The sequence below is a fragment of the Siphateles boraxobius genome, unplaced genomic scaffold, assembly GCF_051911475.1.
Source record: "Siphateles boraxobius isolate OS27281-9 unplaced genomic scaffold, OSU_SipBor_1 25, whole genome shotgun sequence".
Classification (NCBI taxonomy): Eukaryota; Metazoa; Chordata; class Actinopteri; order Cypriniformes; family Leuciscidae; genus Siphateles; species Siphateles boraxobius.
Genome location: NW_027508866.1, coordinates 4,245,485 through 4,269,750, shown reverse-complemented (window position 1 = coordinate 4,269,750; position 24,266 = coordinate 4,245,485). Strand labels below are relative to the sequence as shown.

At 41.6% G+C, this 24,266-nt stretch overlaps 2 protein-coding genes across 2 annotated transcripts; one reads left to right on the top strand and one right to left on the bottom strand.

The window, feature by feature from the left end:
• Window positions 1-2,509: 2,509 nt before the first annotated feature.
• Window positions 2,510-5,270, top strand: LOC143750717 (uncharacterized). Its single transcript, XM_077243892.1, has 5 exons — window positions 2,510-2,555; window positions 2,799-2,871; window positions 4,465-4,543; window positions 4,637-4,846; window positions 5,006-5,270. Exons 1-5 carry the CDS (start codon window positions 2,510-2,512, stop codon window positions 5,255-5,257), a joined length of 660 nt encoding a protein of 219 aa, XP_077100007.1. The 3' UTR covers window positions 5,258-5,270.
• Window positions 5,271-9,913: 4,643 nt separating this feature from the next.
• LOC143749670 (uncharacterized) lies at window positions 9,914-22,434 on the bottom strand. Its single transcript, XM_077242096.1, has 8 exons — window positions 22,276-22,434; window positions 11,199-11,323; window positions 10,936-11,098; window positions 10,723-10,763; window positions 10,448-10,540; window positions 10,274-10,351; window positions 10,076-10,164; window positions 9,914-9,986 (listed from the first exon to the last, which is right to left on the bottom strand). The coding sequence occupies exons 1-8, from the start codon at window positions 22,427-22,429 to the stop codon at window positions 9,926-9,928; spliced, it is 804 nt and encodes a 267-aa protein (XP_077098211.1). The 5' UTR covers window positions 22,430-22,434; the 3' UTR covers window positions 9,914-9,925.
• Between the last annotated feature and the right edge of the window lie 1,832 nt (window positions 22,435-24,266).

Sequence of the window (24,266 nt, the reverse complement as noted above, 5' to 3'; positions counted from 1 at the left end):
TGATAAGTTAAATGAACAAAACAAACAATTGCAGACTCAAGTGTCCTGTTTCAAGACAAAGGTGAGCCATAACAAGGCCTCAACCAAATGTGACTCAGAAGACCAACAGTCAGATGAAACTTATCCTGACGTACAAGCATTCTTTGAAACAGATGTAGACATCCCATCAGTAACTGATAAGCCTGTAGATTCAGTAAAGGTATGTGTCGCAAGAAGATCTCAGGGAATTGAGAGAACTGAAAGTGTTCCTCCCAACTCTTCTGTTGTCCAAAACCAAACTGTTGCCAAAGCACTCGGACCTAGAGACATAGAAAGACTATCCCAAAGCTTACCTTCAGTACGCACTGATGTTTCTGAATTTAGAAGGGCATTGATCAGTAAAATGCGTCTTTACGACATGTCGTTGGCAGAAGTCACACAGCTGATGTCACAAATTCTAACTGAATCTGAATTCAACAGTTTTGAGTCTGCTGTTGCTTCTGAACTACAACATGCCAGAAAAGATGAATTGAGAGAGGGAGTTCTGAAAGCGTTGAAGAACATTGTTGGACCTAAAATTGACTGGTCGAAGATCACTAGTTGTTTACAGAAGAAGGGTGAAACTGTTAGTGAATACACTCAAAGATTTTGCCAGTCAGCAGCAGCATACAGTGGTATAGCTGACACTTCAGAGAAGGTGCTAGAAGATAATGGTCCCCTAGTTCGCACATGGTTTGATGGTCTGTTGTCAGAACATAGAAAAGCATTGCCTTTCGTAGACTTAACATGGTCCACTAGAACCATACAAAACAACTTAGACAGTTTGGCTGCATGGGAAAGAGACTCTGATGTCAAGGAAAGAGTAAAAATTGCAACAGTATCCTTTAAGGTCAACACAGAGAATCAACAGAAACGCAAATGTCCTAAGAGAGAGGGCAGTAGTTGTTATTATTGTGGTAAACATGGACATTGGGGAAAAGAGTGTAGGAAAAACAAAAAGAACTTTAAACAAGTTAACAATGTTACTCAGCTCCTACTCAGTCTGCTTGCTACTCTGAAGCAGCCCCTACCCTCATCATTAAACTGGGGCAGCTGGTTGACGTGTTAACCATTTGGGCTGTGAGTGCTTTATTTCCCCCACTAACTTGCAACAGAGATAAAAGACTGTTTTTGTTTAATAGAACAAAAGGAAAGTGACTATCTCAGTTTTTCCTTTGGGGGACACTGGTTAAAGTAGACTCACAGCCTTAAATGTTATTTTACAGCACATGCCTTTCATCATTAATAGTGTTAGGTCAGACTGTAAACGTAAAAAAAGCCCTCATGCAGTGTCCACAATAATGCCGAATATTGTCTTACAGCGTGCACCTGTCACGAATCCGTCCTCATGTATGATGTCTGCTATGACTGAAGTTTTGTTAGAGGATGAAGGAGAAATTACTACAGACGAGCAGGTTATGCAGCAACGTCCATCACGGAAGTGTTAGCTTCAGGACGTCTTCCAAATCATTTTTCAGCTCAAGCTGCAGAACTAGTAGCCCTAACGAGAGCATGCACGCTAGCTTCAGGATCAATTGCTAATATCTACACAGATTCCAGATATGCTTTTGGGGTAATTCATGATTTTTGTGTCATTTGGCAAACCAGACAGTTTCTAACTTCTGCTGGATCCCCCATTAAGCATGCTGAATTAGTGAAAGATCTAATGTTTTCCATGAAACTTCCAAAGAAATTAGCAGTGATCAAAGTGAAAGCACATCTCACAACTAATACTACGGAAGCTAAAGGTAATGCTCTTGCTGATATGGCAGCTAAACCGGCTTGTTTCTATGCAACTGTACAAGTTTGTTCAGGTAGTGCAGCACAGAAGAAAATGATGCCTCCTGAATCAATAATTGATCTGTACAAAGACGTTTTCCTCCATTAGAACCAAAGTGGCATGGGCCACATCAAGTGATGTTGATTACAGCAGCTGCAGTATTGTGTCAGGGACGGAAAACCTGGACTCATTGTACACACTGTAAGGTTGTTCCCCCACCAACAGGGATAGGTTAGGACACGGAACCAGTGAGGAGCCCCGGGAAGAACCGAACGCAACAGGCTTCGGGGGTTAACCCTGGGGTGAAGACTTCCCTCATAGGCCCTATCCTAGTCCATCCTTACCTCACTGTTCCTTAGGTGTCAAAGGTTTAAGAAATAGGGAAAGAGGAAATCAACAATAGCAGACTCAGAAAAGTTTACAACCCTAGTGTTTGAACAAATACTGCTCCACTGTCTAGCAGACTCAGAAAAAGTTCACAAACCTAGTGTTTGAACAAATACTGCTCTACTGTCTTTTGTTTTTCTTTCTTGCTCTGTGCAGATACCATTAATGACTGTCTGGGACCCATATGCACCAACCTCCTCACCTGCGTATGAAGCCACAACCTCCAGAGATGAACTAGACTCACTGCCGAACCAACTATCACGAAAGAAAAAAAAAATACACAACGCAGAGACTCACATACGAAACCTTCAGTCATCCATCAACATGATCAAGATTGTCGTTCTACTAAGCATCATAGACATCGCACAGAGTGTGGACTCCAGAAACAACATATTCTTAGAACTGATGAATATGTCAAGAAATGCCTTGTTTGCTGGGAAGAACGTTTGCATGCCCCACGAACCTTCAGTAGGAGCAGGAATCCCATGGGTGGCCCACCCTATCTCCAAATGTGACACGTGTACCTTATTCAATCATCATACCAGTGGATTATACAACAAGGATACATGTCACAACATAACAATTCCTCCCGCTTCTCTGTGTTGCATTCCAGGATTACCATCCTGCAACCTAACTTCAGCTACTCCCATCATGACAGATCTACTCCTGCCAATGATGTTCTATTGGTGCGTGGAAAATTATGCTCCAGCATCGACTCCACTGGGTGAAATTCCTCGTGAACGTTGCAGCTTTGTGATTGAAAGAGGAACAGAATCCCATGTGTACGTTACTACCACAGATAAGAAAGAGGAAAATGACTTAACAGAGTGTTTCTCCAGAAACCCATCCCTACCAATTTTTTTTTAAATAAATCAGTTGTGTATGATCTCTCCACCAACTGACACTTTTTGGTTATGTGGAACTTCTGTCTACAGCATCCTCCCCAGCCAATTTAACGGAAGGTGCACCCTGGTTTATATTCTACCAGCTATCAGAGAAAATACACACTCCACCCCAAGCTCCCCACAGCTACAAAATTCAGCTCCTACCACTAACGAAGCAGATGGCTGCATTCCAGGACTCACTTGTGCACAAACATGCTGGTCAAGAACTCTTGGAGCATTAATACCATCTTATGGTGTCATGCAAGCCCTTGATCAAGTCAGAAGCTTATCAAATTCTGTACAGAAATTGGCCAATGATACGGCTTTAGCCCTTGGTAACATCACGGACACTCTCGCTTCGCACAAGATAATGATCTTACAGAACAGAGTGGCCTTGGATTACATTCTAGCAACTCAAGGAGGAGCCTGCACCATCATCGGACCTGAGTGCTGCACCGGGTTAATGGATCCAACAGAGAACTTGAACAAAATCCAACAAGACATTCTTTATCTTTCAGCAAAATTACACCAGATGACTGAAGATAAGTCTTCATTGTTCGGAAACTTGATTGGTAAACCCTGGCTGTGGATAAAGGAAATAGCAATTATGTTGTTGTTTGTTCTATTGGCGTACTATCTATGCGTCCACAGTATCAAGTGTTTTATTCAACATATGAATCACGCCTCTCATGAGAAAATCACAGTTCCTACCAGAAAAGACTATTATCCGTAAGAACTTCACAAACCCTGATTGCATGTTTGTTTTCTGTGTCAGCATGCAGTTACAGAAAAGCAAACACAGAGCGCATTATGTGCCTGTAACTATCACAAGTTGCAAGAATGAATTTTTAATTTTTTAAATTTGTATATAGTGTGGGAGTTATTTAGAACTCCCAAAGGGGGAATTGAAGGAATACAACTTTGTCAAATGTTTAATTTAACTTCTAATACTATCATATATAAACTGAGAAAGTTCTGTAAATTGAATTTAGCATTCAGCTGTGGAGCAAGAAAGTCCTGTCTTATTCTGTGTCTCTATATACAGCTGTCAGACGGGTTTTCTTTCTATTGTAAGTTAAATGAAACATGTTAGTGAAACTCTTGGAGACTCTCGCGAGCTTTTGTCTTAGCAAGAGAGAGTCCTGTCATTCCTGTTCTGGAGTCTCAGGGTTTGAATAGGTTTTTTCCCTCTCTCTTTTAATACAGGTTCCTAAACCTGTATATGAGTTTCCACCATCACAATGTAATCCCTCCCTCTTATAATGTATATATATTACAATGTTTGACTCAAGAAGTCAGACGATGTTGGTATGACTGCAGCGAAAAGCAATAAAAGAACTTCTGCTTGGAAAACTTCCTCCGTCTCCTGGTCTGAGCTTCTAACTTTTCTATAAGGGAAAAGTTCACTACACTCGCATGCCTGCCCAAAATCTATCAAAAAGCACATGTCAACTTTCTACATATCAAGGAGCAGGTATGTTTTTTTTTAATTCAGTTTGATTTGATACATTGAAATGAGGATTGTTTGCAGGTCTACTAAACAGCAGCTACTCTTTTTTAAATGTAGGTTCCAGTCACAATTCAGACTCTCAGGAGCATCAAAGAGCCTGGACAGACTCCACTGCCTGGATCATTCCTGTCTCGTTTTCATCAGGACCTCGATGATCTACACGGACTTGGAGCCTTCAACATACAGCATGAGGAGGAGAGGAACAGGAGAGGGCGAGATGTCCACGAAGTGTCGAGGGAGGAGCTGTGGGCCAAATTCCAGCGAGAGGTAAATGCCTATGTTTAAAACTAATGAATTTTCCCTTTCCTCTTCAAAGAAAATGTTATTTGTACTCCTGAACAGACTCTATGGCCTGACCCTTATTGACTATAGTAAAGGTGGGTGTAGGCTCTACCTAAAAAGATGTTGATGATCTGTTCATTGTAGGTCATCCACCCTTACATTACTGGCCTGGAAACACACCTGGAAAGGCGGTTCCATGATCTTGGTGCCTTCAGTGTTTTGGGACCACTTGGTAGAGCTACTCCAGAAGATGATATAATCAAGATCTCTCAGATGCAGACTCTCGCCAGGAAAATTTGCCCTCAGCATGAAAATGAGGTACTGCAGGAGTGGTTCTCGTTCAAGAATCATGTTCTCACTGGGTCATCCAAGGTGGGTGTATTAAAATATTTCTAAAGTCAACTATGGTTCACAAGTGGCAAGTGAGTTTGATGAGTGGGCCAACCTCTACCCCTGCCTGAGCCTTCTTGTGGGCATTGCAATAGTTATCCCAGTTTCCAGTGTGAACTGTGATATCTCAACAATGAACAGGGTAAGAACATCAATTTGACAAGCACAACAAATAATTATAAATTTTATTTATATTAGTGCATTTTGTGGTAATTTTTATTTTATTTTTGCTTTGTCCTTAGGTGAAAACAGACTTCCGAAACCAGATCAAGGAGAACACCTGGCTGCCTGCTTGAGGATCTCCATCAATGGACCCTGTCCTGAGGCCTTCCCATATAAGGCATTGGAATTTTTTTTCAGAAAGGCCTGTAAAATAAAATGTTCTAACAAAGGGTGCAAGTTTTGCAACAAGTAGTCTGTGGAGCAGTCATAGAATGTGTAGCAATGGCAAAGCAATGAAGCAATAGCAATAAGTTATCTGACACTAAGTGTTGGCAATGGAAATGTGTATACGTGTCAACAATCTTAACCCTAAGAATCTTAATCTCAAGAGATTTCTTGTCTGTTTGGGACTTTTCAGCTGGGAGGTTCGCCATCATCAGCGTATTCCCGAATCGAAAAAAAAACCTGACCTGTTTATACAAACAGCATAATAAACATCAAAGGCCATTAGTATGACTTCTAAACTCAAAATATCTTTCATATATTAACTCGACTAGGTGAAAAATACTATTTGAGCACTTAGTTGCTCAATGCATAAATCATTTTCATAAATGATATTACCCCACTATTTATGCATTTGTGAGGTCTTCAGAAATACAATACATAGAGTTACAACACATTATACATACCATCTGAACAATAAATGCATATAAACACATAAAACACTTCAGAACGTGAATACAACTCATTAACACTTCATTTCAGAGAATTGAATATTATATTATCATGAAACTCACCAAATCCGGGGGATTTCAATACAAAATTAATCAGTCACATCGGATTTAACAGGGCTTAGTATTTATGTAAATTAAACAAGGATGAATGTTATATTTGCCTTTTGATCCACTTTGATTTCACTCGCGATCTATGAAGCTCGTGCTCTCTGCAATTATGCATCTCATTTCAGTGACGTCATACACAGCGCCCGTCTTATGACAAACGTCACGCTTTAATTATTATAGTTAATTATTTTAATGTTCATGGCACAGCAGAACGACTTTGGCAACACATTATGTTACTTATTTCAGCATTTTGAGTGAGAATACAATTATTACAAATTATATTTATTTTTCTGATCAGCTCAATTTTGACCTGGGTTACACCAGGATAGCTGTAAAAATTAAACTTTAGCATTATTAACATTTAATTTAGTATATCCACTGTCAAAAAATAAAATAATCATAAAAGAGTAAAGGAGTAGTTGGCAGCACAGGATTTTAGCCACCATTAGAGCTTTTCATTCTTTACACAGGCCACAAGTGAGGTTACCTTTCGAGAACGGTCACTTAGCTATAGGCAGTGGGGAAACTCCTTTACTCAGATTATTGAAGAATTATGTAAAGCGCATTGCAGCTGCACAGCGAGCACAGTGAGTGACTGGCTCACTCATTGGCTGTGCTGCGGCAATTGCATATCCAATGGCAAGGTATTTCCGCCGAAATGGGCGTGGCTACATCTATAAAAGAAGCCCAAATTCGCCAATTCGAGTGGCAAATCTGCATGCGCTCTCTGTGATTCTGTGAGTAGGTGACTCCAAGGTCACTTTCAAACCCAGGCATGGCTATGTACCTAAGCTGCAATGCACTTTACATGATGTTTCAATATTCTGAGGAAAGAAGTTTCCCCACTGCGTATAGCTACGCAATACTCGTTCCCTACTCTCAGGGAACCGAGGTTGTGTTAGTAACTGAGTACGTTATCACCCATCCACCGAGGAGCTCTATAAAGCTGTGAAAAGCTTACAAATCTAAAAAAATATTTAAAAAATAGTTTTTATTTGTCTTGTTTTTGTTACAGTTTAAAAATGCATACCTGGTGGCATTGACCCCTACTGTGTATGACAAAATTGCAAAACATTACATAACATTTTTAATATTGTTATTTTCTTTCTTCAGAGCATTCATGCGAAACAAGGGATCCAATGTCTCAAGGTGGACATGTGACACAGTCCCACATCCCAAACAATCGGACAGTACCTCGTGTGGAGTCTTTGCCTTGAAGGTATGTTTACTATTCAGAGCAATGTCCTCACCCTCACATTATAATATGACCATTGTTCAGTTAAGACTTTTACTATAAAGTTGTATAAACTAAATCTATAAAGTTGTTCACGGACACCAGATTTATGTCTCTGTAACATGATTTTTTTAATGTAATCATAAAATGTCTTTTTCAGTTTGCAGAAGAACTTTTGAAAAATGAGATGGTATAGTTTACAAATACGGAAGAGGCTATCATCACACACAGGCTGCAAATCGATGTCACTCTTCTCCTAGAGACTGGTAAGTAATAAGCTATCAGCGGATGTTTTGGCAATCCAAATAATTGTAATTATAACTGCTGTTAAACATCTTACGCAGCTATAAGAATTATTCCATACTTACCTAAAAAGTATTTGTGTGAAAAATGTAGAATTATAGATGCATGCTCTGTGTTTTTTGTTTTGTTTCTAAGATGACCTGACTGATATATGTGACCGATCACGGAAAGTAGAGACAGAAGTTGGTTCTGGGGCATTTGGAGTTATTCATAGATTCTGAAAGTGTAGTGTCCAAGCTTTCCAACGATGTGTAACACATGGAAATCTGATAATATTTGGAGAAGTTGTGGCCATTTGAAGGTAGGCAATCAAAAAAGCTAAAAGGTTAGATAACGACCTCTAATTATTGTGCAGTTCTCACCTCTCTCTGCTGCTATGAGTGACAATAGGCCTCATTTACATCTCATTTAGACAAGCCATACCCCCTGTAAAGCTCCCCCCTGTAAAGCTCCCCCCTCTGCTTTACAGCTTTTTTTTCTTTCCTGAGCTAGCTAATAACAATAGGTAGGTATGGGAAGGTCTAAACATGGACTAAACATGAGTAACGGGTACGTGTTCTTAGAATGAACACAGAACGACAAACTTTGATGTTTATGAAAACTCACCCCCAGAACCGACGAATGCACTTCTGCCGCTCTAGGCGAAAAACAATTGTGCTGCCCCTCTATTTGCAACGTATACCAGCAACAACACACAAAGACCAATATGCCATATACATATAATGCAAAACCAGCAACAACACACAAAGACCAATATGCTATACATATAACGCAAAACCAGCAACAACACACAAAGACCAATAAGCCATAGGCCTACATACTGTATAACGCAAATAGGAGAGGGGGTAAAATCTTTGCGTGGCAGGGGAGCTGCCACTCGACCGGTCACGGATATATGCGCCTGCCATTGCGTTACATGCACCTGCCACTCGACCAGTCACGGATATATGTGCCTGCCACTGCGTTACATGCACCTGCCACTCGACCAGTCACGGATATATGCGCCTGCCACTCGACCAGACACGGATATATGCGCCTGCCACTGCGTTACATGTGCCTGCCACTCGACCAGTCACGGATATATGCGCCTGTCACTCGACCAGTCACGGATATATGCGCCTGCCACTGCGTTATATGCGCCTGCCATATATGCGGCGCCACTCGACCAGTCACAGATATTCGCGCCTTATATGTGCCTGCCACTCGACCAGTCACGGATATATGCGCCTGCCACTCGACCAGTCACGGATATATGCGCCTGCCACTGCGTTACATGCGCCTGCCACTCGACCAGTCACGGATATATGCGCCTGCCACTGCGTTACATGCGCCTGCCACTCGACCAGTCACGGATATATGCGCCTGCCACTGCGTTATATGCGCCTGCCACTCGACCAGTCACAGATATTCGCGCCTTATATGTGCCTGCCACTCGAACTTACACAATATGTAAGATATGTTTTTAAACCAAATGCAGCGCATATCCCCTGGAGGAGCCAGAACGGTACGCACAATAGGTCAATATTTTCGCCCGCCTTGCAACTACTGTACCCACTTTTTTAAAATCCTGAGCACCAGTCTCGTGACATAGGCTTGCGCCTGCCTCAAAATCTCTCACTGTTTTAATTTACCAGACGAACCCACAGACAGTGCAATGCTGATCTTATTTTTTTATTCGCTCTTTTTGCCCATAAGGGAGAGCATCTCTTGGCTCCCGCCTGGGCTACTAAGCGTCACACCTGCCACACGATCTCTCACTGTTTACACCTACCAGACACTCCTAATGATACACAAGAGCACACAGACAGTGCAATACTGATCTTATTTACCTTTTTCTCATCTGATCTTATATTTTATTCGCTCTTTTTATCCGTATATGGGAGCGCGCTCGTTGCTCTTTTAAGCCTCGCGCCATCACCAAAACCTGCCACAAGATCTCTCACTGTTTACACCTACAAGTCTGATCTTATATTTTATTCGCTCTTTTTATCCATATGGGAGCGCGCCCGTGCGTCTATTAAGCGTCGCGCCATCAGCAAAACCTCCCACACGATCTCTCACTGTTTACACCTACCAGGCACTCCTAATGATACACGAGAGCACACAGACAGTGCAATACAGATCTTATTTATCTCATTGCTGCGGATTGCACACAGTCCACCCTTCCAGGGAGTCTAGATTTCTAAACACATCTCTGGGAAATAGAATTAATGTAAAGTAGGCAACCAAGTCATTAAATATTTTTTAAATGTATACAAATATTAAATAAATTATGGATCGTACTTCAGAATGTCCATGTCTGTTGCTGAAATGTTAATGTTGTGCTGTGTGTTGTCATAAATTCTTATTTTTTTTGCTGTCTTGTCAAAAACCTGTAGAAGAAATTCAATAAAGGTCAAATTTACAACGCTTACAAATGCTAAATTGACTTATTTACAAATTTCTTCATCGTGTGATTAACAATCCTCGAGTTGAACTAACCCAAAGAATGAAGTGACATCCTCTCTCTGGTGTCTGGCCACCAATAATTCTTGGAAACAGAATTTTCTGTGCATCATTCTGTAATGAAAGAAATAGGAAACACATACTGTGTCATTACATGTAGAAATATGCAGGAGAGCTTCATATATATTTATTTTACAAATTGTACAGTACCTCAACAATTTTCAAATGAGAATCTGAAACAGTTTTTGAAGCAAGCCAGTCTCTATGCCACAAAATGAATGTGTCAGTCGTCAAGGCTATACACTGAGGATAGAACAAAATTACATGTAAATTGTATAAAGGAAGTGCACTACATCTGTCACATAACGTGTATGTTGAATAAATCGCACAATAGGAATACTTGATTACGTTTATGAAAATAACCCAAAAAAACTTTTTATGAAAAGTAGTGTGAAAAAAGTATATGTTCTGAAGTAATTACTTACATCCTGGGTCTCTGCTGCAATTTGTGCAACCCGACAATTTACTGCCTTTAAAGCACAATATGAAAATACATTGCAGGAAAATTATGATGTGAGTTTTAATATCTACTGTACATGTCTTAAAAGTTAAACATCACATTTTAGATAAGCAACAGTTCACTAAAAAGTTTATCAAGAATATTAAATTAAACTAATATTAGTCAGAATAATTGGTACTCTCATTATCAGTTAGCCATGGCATCAAAATACTGGTGTATTTCAAGAGATCAGGTGGGCAAAGGCTTTTCAGGTCACGTAGTTCCAATGACGTGTAGTGAGAGATTTTAGCAATGACAGTGGAGTCTCTCTTCTCGACAGAATAGAGATGTGAGATTTTGTCCTAAGGCTGGAAAAGTTATGTTAATATTTTTATTTTCCTGTTGAAAGTATATATATGTATATAATTACTGTTCAGCTTTGAAAACCAGCACACTTGTTACCTTATTTCTTTCATTAATTGGAAACATTGACACTGAAAACTGGTAACAATCAACAGTAGAACTGTCTCCTTTTGCTGGACCCTGAGGACTTCTGGAGTCTTGGTCAGTTTTTCTTGTGTATGTTTCTAGAATTAATTTTGAATAGTTGCATTATTTTAATACTTAATGGCCCAGTTTCACAGACATGGCTTAGGAGTACAAGTCAGGAGGACATCTTAGATAAGTATGGTTTTTTATTTTTAATCAAAATACCTTAGAAGACGAAAATGCCCTAGAATACAACATAATTAGTGTGCATCTTGTGACAAAACAATGACACTGACAGATTCTTTTTTTTTTTTCACAATTTAACACATTACACACAACACAATCACAGAAAACACCAAGAAGAATACCGCTAAGTATATCGACAAGATACACAACAACCAAAAAAAAAAAAAAAAAGGAAGAATCTACACAGTCTGTGGGTTATCCATTATTCCATTTAAGTTGATAATTGTATAGTCTCTATATAATTTAATACTAAGGCCCATGTGGTTTGGAACTCTTGCAGTCTTGAATGCTGTTTACTTGTAATTTCTTCAATGGGCAACAAATCTATTATCTGATCCAGCCATTGACCCAGTGTGGGTCCTGACTGGGATATCCATGCAGTAAGTATGCATTTTTTTGCAAAATATGAAAACATTGTAAACACACATTTTTTTTGTAAAGGGAAACTTATTTTCAATATCATAATTCAATAAATATAACATAGGGCATAGCTCAAAAGTACAGTTACACATATCTTGAATTACTTTATGAATCTTCTCCCAAAAAGAAAAAATAGCTTTACAATACCAAAATAAATGCATGAATGTTCCTAATTCAATTCAACATTTTCTACACATAGGAGAGTTTGTGTCATTAAATTTATTAAGCTTCAGTGGAGTTATATAGTATTTATACAAAAATTTATAATTAGTTTCTTTAACTTTAATGTTCACACTCAAGGGTAAGGTCAAATTGATACACAAAGTTAACCATTCTTTTTCGCTGAACTTCCTTTTAAGCTCTAATTCCCAATTTGTTCTCAGAGAAAAAAAAGAATTTGGGGAGCTTTCTAACAGAATTTTATACAAATGAGAAATCTTCCCCTTAACCGAAGTAGCAGAAATAATACATTTTTCCAACTCTGTAGGATATAAGCTTAGTTGTCCCTTTTTATGTAGAGATGTAATAATGTGACGAACCTGCAGATATTTAAAAAAATCTGTTCTAGGAATATGATATTCAACACAAATAGCATTAAACGATTTAATAGACTTAAAGTCTTCATCAAACATATGCGCAAAAGTTTTCAGCGCATGAAATGACCAGTTTCGAAAATCAGTTTGGGAAAGTGCTAAAAAGTCAGGGTTAAATGCAATAGGAGAGTTTTTACTTATATGACCTTTTGTGCTCAAATACCTATTACAATCCTGCCAAGCTTTCAGCGTGGCTTGTAAGGGGGACAGCCCCTCTACACTCATCAGAAACTTCAAGCTATTAACATAAAGTGTTGATGTAATCTCCAATGGATAGCATGCTAATGATTCCAAAGTTACCCACAGGGAGCTATTTTCCAGCTTCCAACCTATGATATTTCTAATTTGGCAGGCCCAGTAATACCACTAAAAATTGGGAAGTCCTAAGCCCCCTTTTAGATCTGAACTTAATTCGCGGAGTCTTGCCGTTCCATATAAACTTTGTTAAACATCTATTAAATAGCTTAAAAAAAGAAAAGGAAATATAACATGGTAACATATTAAAAGCGTAAATAAACTTAGGGGGTATACTCATTTTAATAACATTAATTTTCCCAATAAGAGATAGTGGGAGGACAGACCAGGTCTGAAGTTTCTTTTTACAAATCTCCAGTAAAGGGTTATAATTGTCCTTAAATAGTTTATCCAAAACGGGTGTCACTTGTATTCCAAGATATTTAAAACCATATACAGACCAGGGAATGGGGCATTCTTTCTTAACATCATTTTCATTTGGAACATTAAGAGGACAAGCAATTGATTTTTGTAAGTTAACCTTGTACCCTGAAATCCCAGAGAATTTTTGAATATCTGCCAGAACATGGCGCAAGGTTAACATAGGTTCAGTGACAAATAATAAAGTATCGTCTGCATAAAGTGAAATTTTATGATATTGCGTGCCTGTAGTCACTCCCTTTATCATAGGATTATTTCTAATCAACTCAGCAAATGGTTCTAAAGCAATAACAAATAATAATGGAGAGAGAGGACAACCTTGTCTGGTACCTCTTCCTAAGTATATTCGGGGAGATTCTACATTATTAGTGCAAACAGTTGCATTTGGAGTGTTATATATTGCTTGAATCCATTGAGTGAAGTTATAACCTAATTTGAGTTTATCTAATACTAAGAACAGAAAATCCCATTCTAGACGATCAAACGCCTTCTCGGCATCAAGAGATATTAATAGTGAAGGTGTTTTTTTCTGATTCAAATAATGAATAATATTGAACAGCCGTGTAGTATTATCAGATGAATGACGGCCTTTGATGAATCCGGTTTGGTCTAACTTTATTAACTTAGGGAGAATTGCTTCTAATCTCTTTGCTAACAGTTTTGTAATAATTTTATAATCACAATTAAGCAAACTTATAGGCCTATATGAGGCACAACTCTGAGGGTCTTTACCGTCTTTCAAAATAACAGAAATTCTAGCCGTTTTCATAGACGCAGGAAGAGTATTATGACTAGCGAAGTCATTAACCATTAACATAAAAACCAATTTAAGTTGTGGCCAGAAAGTTTTATAAAATTCTCCAGAAAACCCGTCTGGGCCTGGTGATTTATTTGCTGACAATGAATTAATTGTAGAGAGCACCTCTTCCTCAGTAAAGTTTTTATTGATGGTTAGTTGATCTGAGACTGTGACCTGAGGTAAATCCAAACGATCTAAAAAAGCTGTTGCCTCAGGGAATGAAATATTTTCTGATTTATACAAATTATTATAAAAATCAAAAAATGTTTTATTAATTTCTAATGAATCGTATGTTACATCACTTCCAGTTTTAATGGGCATTATAGTTCTCTTAGCTTGTTCCTTTTTTAAATAATGTGCCAATAGTTTACCTGGTCTGTTCCCAAAGTCATGTATTTTTTGTTTCAAATACATACTTTTTTGCTTAATATAATTTGAATGGTCTAAATTAAAATTTGCTCTAGCTATAACTAATTTATTCCAGTTTTCTTCAGATTGATCTTGCTTATGTAGCGCTTCTCTAAACAAATGTTCTTCCTTTAGACCCTTAGTAATTGATTTCCTTTCTTTATTTTTATAAGAGGAGTATGATATAATATGTCCTCTCAGAGAAGCTTTTTCTGCATCCCAAAGTATGGATGGGGCTATCTCAGATAAGTTAAAAGTATTAAACTCTTCAATCCACTCTCTCATTTTCTTACAAAACATTTCATCTTCTAATAGCGAGTTACTAAATCTCCACACTTTAGATTTGTGAACTTCATTTAAGGTCATTTCCAAGGAGACCATTGCATGATCTGATATAGAGATTTCATGTATTTCACAAGATGAAACAAGCTTCATATAGTTTTTAGGAAAAAAAAAATAATCTAAACGAGAATAAGACTTATGCCTATTGGAAAAATAAGTATAGTCCTTTTTTATAGGATTAATTTCTCTCCATACATCTATTAACCCTGTTTCTAATCCCAAAGCATGCAACATTTTTGCAGATTTAGGGTTAGAACCTGCAGAGTGTGAAGATCTATCTAATTTTGAAAGAGTTAAATTGTAGTCTCCTCCCATCAAGCCAAATGTTGTACATTGTATATTCAGAAGAGAAACCATATCAGAAATAAATCTAGGTGTATCCATATTAGGAGCATATATATTAAGTATAGTAATCTGTTTGCCCCAAATTTTCCCGTTCACCAAAATATATCTTCCCTCTATGTCTGAAATCTGATCAATTAATTCAAAAGATATGCATTTATGAACTAAAATTGCAACTCCTCTACTGTTTGATTTAAAAGATGAGAAGAAAATCTGTCCAACCCAGTCTTTCTTCAGTTTAAGATGTTCTTCAGGCAAAAGGTGAGTTTCTTGTAATAAGGCTATTCCCACTTTCTCTCTTTTGAGAGCTGTAAGTATTCTTTTCCTTTTAATAGGATGTCCTATACCCTTTACATTCCATGTAATTAATTTTAATAATTTATCCATAATAATCTTTTTAAAGAAAAAATAAAGAAAATACTCTTACAACCCTTCAGGCTTACATAACAGGTAGAATCTTTAAAATAAAAACAACATGGAAACAGAAAAAAACCTACATTTAACACAGGCAAAACCCACCCACTCACATACATATAAACTAACAACAAAAAGAGTTCCATCTGCACCACCCAATTGCCGGGTGATATCTTTGGTGATTGTTGTTTTGTCTAGGAGTTAGGGTCAATGTAACCAAGTTTATAGGCTACATACCCTGATGCAGCTTGTGGAGTGTCCCCCCTCCCCGTTCATAATAGTTCTTATAATAACCAAACAATTGTTTTCTATCATATCATAAATAAGTTTGTTCAGCAGTTTGTTTTTTTTGTAAAAAAAACAAAAAAACAAAAAAAAAACAACACATTATCCCTACATATCTAAGAGGATATAATCAACTATTAATCTCTTAACACAAACAGTAGCAACCATGATGCAGCGAGTTACTTGCAAATTGCAATAAATACCTTTTATTTCTTCCTTTGTTTTATCTCTTCAAAGGAAAATATAAACAGAGAGAAAATTGTTTTTTTTCAAGAGATTAATTGGTATTCTTAAGTAACTAAATATAGGCTAACTGAATCAATGTCCAAGCCATTATATTTTCTAATCATACCTCCAGTATGCAGTTCAATGATCAACTTGGATTCTCGTAAGCAGTTTTATATAATCCTTTTTCTTCCAGATATTTTATTGCTGCAGCTGGAGTTGGGAAGATTGTTGTAGACCCGTCACCGTTGAAAACTTTTAGTTTAGCAGGAGCCAGAATGTGCGTTTTGATGTCCTGGGCCTTTAGCTGTACTCTGATGGGCTTGTACAGAGATCTTTGCTGTCTCACCTTGAAGGAAAAGTCGTGATCAAAATAAATCCGTGTATCTTTTAGCGTTACTTCTTTCCTTGTCCAGGCCGCTTGCAAGACGCGTCTTTTAGTGCTATTATTGAGGAAGGCCACAATAATCGGCTGGACCGAGTCTTTACGTTCTTGATAAGTGCGATGAGCACGAATAATGTTCAATTCTCCCGGTACTCCGAGTTCTTTTCCAATCAGCTGATCAAGAAATAATATGATGTCGCTCCCTTCACTCTATTCCGCTACGTTATAAATGCACAAATTATTTTGTCTCGACTTGTTTTCCAGGTAATCCAGCTGTTCAACAAGTTTATCAAGCAATGAGTTCGAAGTACTAAAAGATGAATTGAAAGATTTTCGTCAAGAAACTGAGCGTGATGTGAAAACGATTATGCAACAAACAGCTGATTTGAATCAAAAGCTTGACGCGACAACAACGCGCGTTGATCAGCTGGAAGCTCGGGTGAGTGATTTGGATGATGCCGACGCTGATAATCAGAAAACTGCGAAATGGGTTATGACTATAACCCTTGTTCCCTGAGAAGGGAACGAGACACTGCGTCGTTGAAAACGACTCTTTGGGGACGCTCCCTAAGCGTGCGCCTCTGAAGTATGAATGAAACTAATCCAATCCTGATTGGTGTTGCGTCGTGACGTAACATGTGACGGCATAACCGGATGTATAAAAACGGCGCTGATGCAAACACATACCAGCCTCGCGATGAAGCAAGACGCTCTACGGCCTCTAGGGGCGTGGCAGGACGACGCAGTGTCTCGTTCCCTTCTCAGGGAACAAGGGTTATAGTCATAACCCGAGACGTTCCCTTTCGAGGGAACTCGCACTGCGTCGTTGAAAACGACTCTTTGGGGAACGAATGCCCACTATGCCACGCACCGGAACAAGGCCCGCCCTAAAGTGAAACTGAAACAGGCACAAAACTAGGACGAGAGCACTCGCGCACCAGGCGTACTAGGGAGGTGCAGACCATAAAACCTGATAAAGGTGTGCGGGGTAGCCCAACCGGCTGCCTCACAGATCTCCTGAAGAGGCACGCCCAGTTGGAGAGCCCTAGAGGAAGCCATGCCTCTAGTCGAGTGAGCCCTAACGGCCAAAGGTGAAGGCATATTGCGCACCTTGTAGGCCTCGGTAATAGCCTGAACAATCCAATTACTAATAGTTTGTTTGGACGCAGGGAGCCCCTTTTTAGGTGACCCAAAACACACCAATAGCTGGTCCGACCTCCTCCAGGAAGAGGACCTCTCAAGGTAAATGCACAACGCTCTGACAGGACAGAGCAAATGGAGCCTCTCTTCCTCTGCCGACACATGAGGTGGAGGATGAAAAGCCTGAAGGACTGTAGACCGTGCCACATTAGAAGGCACCTTAGGCACATAGCCCGGTCTTGGGTTCAAAATGACCTTAACTCCGCCAGGGGCAAACTCCAAGCAAGCTGGCGTTACTGCCAGGGCTTGGAGATCTCCCACCCTCTTAAGGGAAGTAATGGCTAAGAGGAATGCCATCTTGAAAGTCAGATCCTTGGGTGACGCCGACTGAAGAGGTTCGAAGGGGGCAAGGGATAACCCCTCGAGAACCACTGCCAGGTCCCAGGAGGGAACCCTGGACCTGGTTGTCGGTCTCATCCTCCATGTACCACGGAGAAAACGTACAACCAGTTGGTGCCTCCCCAAAGGCCCATCGCCCAGTGGTGCATGGAAAGCCGCAATGGCAGCTACGTACACTTTAAGCGTGGATGGGGAGAGACCCGCAGAGAGCGATTTTGGAGAAACTCCAGAACTGAAGCCACCGGGCAGTTAACTGGATCTAGCTCATGTTCTCTACACCAAGTGGCAAAAACATTCCACTTGAGGCCATACAATCTCCTAGTAGACGGAGCCCTAGAGTTAAGTATGGTATCAACCACCCCCTCTGATAACCCAGCATTTAAGTACTGGACCCCCTCAGGGGCCAGACCCACAGCTTCCACAACTCTGGGCGAGGGTGGAAAACTGTGCCCTCCGCCTGAGACAACAGATCCCTCCTCAGAGGAATCTGCCACGGCGAGTCTATCAGGAGTGATACGATGTCTGAAAACCATACTCGGGCCGGCCACAACGGGGCTACCAGAAGAAGACTGATGCCCTCCTGACGGACCCTCTCTAGGACTCCCGGAAGCAGAGCAACGGGGGGAAAAGCATACAGGCGAAGCCTCGGCCAAGCCTGTACCATGGCATCCAACCCCAGCGGGGCTGGATGGGTGAGGGAAAACCAAAGGGGACAGTGGGACGTCTCTTGAGACGCGAATAGATCCACTTCCATAGGTCCGAACCTCTGCCATATTAGCTTCACCACCTCTGGGTGAAGTCTCCACTCCCCGGGCCTCAGCCCCTGCCTCGACAGGATGTCTGCTCCCCGATTCTGAACCCCCGGGACATATATTGCTCTGATAGACAATATTTTCCCCTGGGACCAAAGAATAATCTGATGCGCCAATCTGGATAGAGGGCGCGATCTGAGTCCCCCTTGTCGGTTCAGATAAGCTACCACTGATGTATTGTCCGATCGTACTAGGACATGGTAACCCTTGATGTCTGGAAGGAAGCTCCTCAGAGCCCTGAACACAGCCAACATCTCCAGGCAATTTATATGCCAAGAATGATGATGGTCCTGCCACAGACCCCTGGCAAAGCGGCCGTCCATGACCGCGCCCCAGCCAGTGAGGGAGGCGTCTGTCGAAACGGTTTTCCGGCGACACGACGCTCCCAACACTGGCCCTTGGGACAGGAACCAAGGTTTCTTCCATATTAATAGAGAACGAAGGCATCTGCGCGTTACTCTGATTATACGAAATGGATTCCCCTTGGGGGAAAACCCCTTGGCTTTCAGCCACCACTGGAGGGGCCTCATATGTAGAAGGCCCAAAGGTATAATGTTGGATGCCGCTGCCATGAGGCCCAGCATCCTTTGAAACCTCTTCACAGTGATGGGCTGGCCTAGCTTTATCCCAGAAACCATTGTCAGGATGGACTCGATTCGTGCGGGAGACATGTGTGCCCGCATCGTAACCGAATTCCATACCACGCCCAAAAACGTTGTTTTCTGAGCTGGTTCCAACACGCTTTTTTTCGTGTTGAGTCTCAACCCCAATTCCTGAATGTGGCCAAGGACGACATCTCGATGCCGAACCGCCATTTCCCGAGACTGGGCCAATATGAGCCAGTCGTCGATATAATTCAGTATACGGATGCCCTGAAGTCTTAATGGAGCCAGAGCTGCATCCATACACTTCGTGAACGTGCGGGGAGAGAGTGCTAGGCCGAACGGAAGAACCCGACACTGATATGCTTCGCCCCCGAAAGCAAACCTTAGGAACCTCCTGTGACACGGAAGGATGGAGACATGAAAATAGGCGTCTTTTAGGTCTATCGTGACAAACCAGTCCTCGGACCTGATTTGATTCACAATGATGGGAATCGTAAGCATTTTGAACCTGAATCTCCTCAGAGACCGATTCAACTGCCTTAGATCCAAAATCGGCCTCAGCCCGCCATCCTTCTTTGGAACTATAAAGTATCGGCTGTAAAACCCGGACTCTCTGTCTGGTGGGGGAACAATCTCTATAGCCCCTTTGACCAGGAGAGCCTGTACTTCTTGTTCCATGACCCGAGCCTGTTCTGGAACCACTGTAGTCGGCACCACCCCTGCAAACCTGGGAGGTCGGTGACCAAACTGCAGTCTGTATCCTGTTTCTATTATATTCAGGACCCATAGAGAAATATTTGGAAGAAGGCGCCACCCCTCTACAAAATTTACTAAGGGAACCAGCCTCTCGAGACTGTCCTCGGGTGTTTCTCGAGCACTGTTCTCGACCCTCTGACACAGCGAACTGGCAGGAAGCGGACAAGAACGATTTTGTGACCATAGTCGGTGCTCTCTTGCAAGCTTTTGGGGCGAACGCCACGGTGTGCGTTCGCTGGAAATCGATGCGACCCGAAGCGTCCAGTTGTGAAAACAACCTCGGTTGCTCCCTCACGGGGGGGACAGCCCTCAGAGGTCCTACCAGATTGGCTAGGACCTCTTTCCTGAAGCCCTCTTTGCCTGAATGACGGCCCTCAAGTCGCCCTTCTGGCCAGAGGATTTAGAGTGAGAACGTTTCCTCTGTTGCCAAGCTCCCGAGGGAGGGGCTCGAGAGGAAACGCTCTCCTTTTGCTCCAGGCGATGGGAGGAGCTGGCTGACGGCTGAGGCTGGCCACTTGGACCAGCCCTCCTAGACCTAGATCTAGATCGGCGAGGAAGATACTGCTGAAAAGCTGCTGACTGTTTTTTCGCCTCCTGAAACCTGTCGACAACGGTGTTTACTGCATCGCCGAACAGGCCAGAAGGCGATAACGGGGCATCCAACAAAAATGATCTGTCCTTATCCTTAATGCCGGACAGATTAAGCCATAGATGCCTCTCTGTGGCCACCAAACTGCCATGGAGCGGCCAATAGCACGGGCCGTCTCCCTAGTGGCTCGGAGAGATAAATCAGTTGCCCTTCTAAGTTCCGCAATATCTTCGGGTGTTGGGCCCTCACCCTCATCTAGGTCTTTTAGGATATCGGCCTGGTACGCCTGCAAGATTGCCATAGAGTGCAGGGACGCACCAGCCCGACCAGCCGCCATATAAGCCCTGCCCACCATCGCAGAAGTGTCCCTGCATGGTTTGCTGGGCAGCGCCGGGGCTTTAAGCGAAGATGCCGCTTCGGGAGAAAGATAGCTCGCTAAAGCTTCCTCCACCCGCGGCATCTTGCCATACCCCGACTCTCTCGCACCCACCACATTACTATAATCACATAACGTAGGTGATGAAATACGAGATGAGTGGGGCTTTTCCCAGGATCTCGAGATCTCTTTATGAAGATCCGGGAAAAAAGGCAAGCCCCGGCGCTGAGGCTGTGAGCGATGCTGCAGGAATCTCTCGTCTAACTTGCTCTGACGAGAATCATCCTGCTTATCTTGTGGCCAACTAATATTGAGTCTGGCCACAGCACGCGTCACAACCTCCACTAACTCCTCATACGCGGGAACATGAGTCGGCGAGTGTGACTCATGTTCCCCGCTCCCGATGCTGATCACATCCACTTCCTCGGAAGCGGATAGTTCAAGCACCGGGCACTCGTCACGGGCAGAAGAAGCCGCAGCGCGGGCTTCTGCATCATGAGCGAGTGTTATAGAATCCACAGATGATGCACGAGAAAGTGCCTCAGCAGTCTCGTTCTCATCTGCGAGATCCTTTTGCGATCCCCACGATCTAAGCCTCCGCGCCGCCTCAACGGACGCGGGACCTGAACCGCAAGGATCGCGAGCTTGGCCATCTTTATCAAAAACAGCCAAGCGGGAGCGCAGCACTCTCAATGGGAGTGCTTCACAATGTGTACAGGGATCACAGGCAGCTCCCTCGAGAGCTGCCTGTGCGTGCTGCACTCCCAAACAATTCACACATAGTGGATGCGTGTCCCCACCCGTGATAAATCTAGGACAGGGGTGCACACATCTAGTGAATTGCTCACTCGCCATACTTTCACTTTCAAACAGACAATACAACACCAAATAAGACAGACAGTTTTCAACAGATAGCGCTTGCTGAAGAGCGAAAGCTGGTATGTGTTTGCATCAGCGCCGTTTTTATACATCCGGTTATGTATGTTACGTCACGACGCAACACCAATCAGGATTGGATTAGTTTCATTCATACTTCAGAGGCGCACGCTTAGGGAGCGTCCCCAAAGAGTCGTTATCCTCGAAAGGGAACTCGAATTGACACTGACAGATTCTAATGTCAGTTCAAGACAGCTCAAACATGCATTTTAAATCTGAGACTTGACTTAAGCCTTGTCTGTGAAACCAGGGGTAAGTGTCAAACCTGTAAATTTAATGTAAAAGTCATTTTCACATTCTTACCTGTTCTGCCACATACCAGTTTGCCATTTAATCCGATGCGTATGTCCTCTGATATGTTTTGTTTTTCCATTTCCTTCATGAAGGAGCTATTGAGTTTTTCATTGTGGAGGTGAAAATAGAGACGCAATGAGAACATGTAATGGGTGTTCTTCATTTGGCACAGTGCGTAGTGCATATGTTGCACATTGCTGGACGTGTTGCCAGACATGTGAACAATCGAACACACTTAAAATCGAAAGATCTTTAAATTATTTTGTTACACTTTGAACAGTGCCAGTGGCTCCTTATCCCACTCTTTCTGTCAGGACAGTGACATGGTATTGTGAACTTCTCTACAAAGGAAGGAAATTATGGTTTTCTGCAGTAACTACAGTCCTGATCTCCTTCGAGACTTAAAAGCTCTTGTTGACTCACAAACTTCCTTGCTGAAAATGAAATAGCTATTTATGAATAAATGGACCAATTCATTTTTATTTTGAGTAAACATATCTACCCATAGAACTTCAAACAATAGCCGAGTCCAAAATAGATGCCTGTCTCTTAAAAAAGGTTTGGGTAAATAAAGGCCGGTCTCAAAAAGAGGCCGGGTCTGTTTTTTAGCTTTGGGTTGTGTTTAATCTTCTAAAACCCGTCAGATCGTCCGCTTTTTGGTGGCCGCCAAAGCAAATTTGTGTCCCGCCAAAGCCTTTTTTGATCGGTGAGTGAAGTAGAATAGAATGACGGCTGTGCTTGAGAGGGCGCATAACGAGCAGAAAGGGAGAGAGAGTCCCGGCCGCGCGCGCGCACTCTCACGTCTTCAAACAACACGAGCGCTAATTGCTCTCTCTCCCTCGCGCATATTAATCAAAATCAATTGACACGATAATAAAAGGTCGGAAGACCGCAGTTTCACGTGGAGCATTTGGAGATTTTTAGAGATTAGAGACTCTAGGAATAACATCTCAACACTAAATTATAAAGGCCTGTCTCATAGACGCCTGTCTCAAATACAAGCCGGTGCAGTTCGAAAATAAAAGCCCAGGCTATTATTTGAAGTTTTATTATAAAGTGTTACCAAATGTTCTATTAGTTTGCATACCTTCCATGGCGTCAACGATCAACACTTCAGTCATCAACACCTTTTAAAAAAAATTAACTTTGCATTTAGTAGCGACTCTAAAGCAACTAACGATAATCAGTGGCAAATGTAAATATGGCGTTATATAATTTGTAAATAGAGAATTTGCATGCAGAACATCTAGCTGTATCAAAAAAAGTGTACTTACGCAAAAATGGTGGATGGAAAATGAGCCTTATGTATCGTCATTGTTTGTTGCTGACAACCAGTCAAATTGTTGGATGGAATGCCAATCCAATTCAACCAATAAAAAACTTAGATGTAGCATCTGAAGGTGGGGGGTCGTCGATACCCGTGTTCACTCTTAGGTGGGGGTGGCTGATTTCAAAGTAACGGGGTGACACAACCCCCATCCCCCACCCCCACCCATTCCCAAAATGATTTCTGTGTTAGTGTTGGCTACAAAGGTGAAGTTGAGGACTGCTATCTTTCAAGTAGTGAACGCGCGGAGAGAAATGCTCATTACATATGGATTCCATAATCTGAGTATAGCCTATTTCTTTTTGTTTGGAATTGTTTCGTAGACATTTATAGCTTCTATATAGCCTATATTTATCGTGCATGTGAGGAACAATGCAATTGATCGCGCAGCAACCATGCCAAGATTTAATTGCAAGACGCGCTACATTACAGGTCAAAAAAGCTAATAAAAATATAAGATAAGATGATAAAAAGGTAAATAAGAACTATATTGCACTGTCTGTGTGCTCTCATGTAGGAGTGCCTGGTAGGTGTAAACAGTAAGAGATCTTGTGACTTGTGCGATGAGCTGGCGCGACGTTTAGAGCCACGAGCGCGCTCCCATAGGCCTATACGGATAAAAAGAGCGAATAAAATATAAGATCAGATGAGAAATAGGTAAATAAGACCTGTA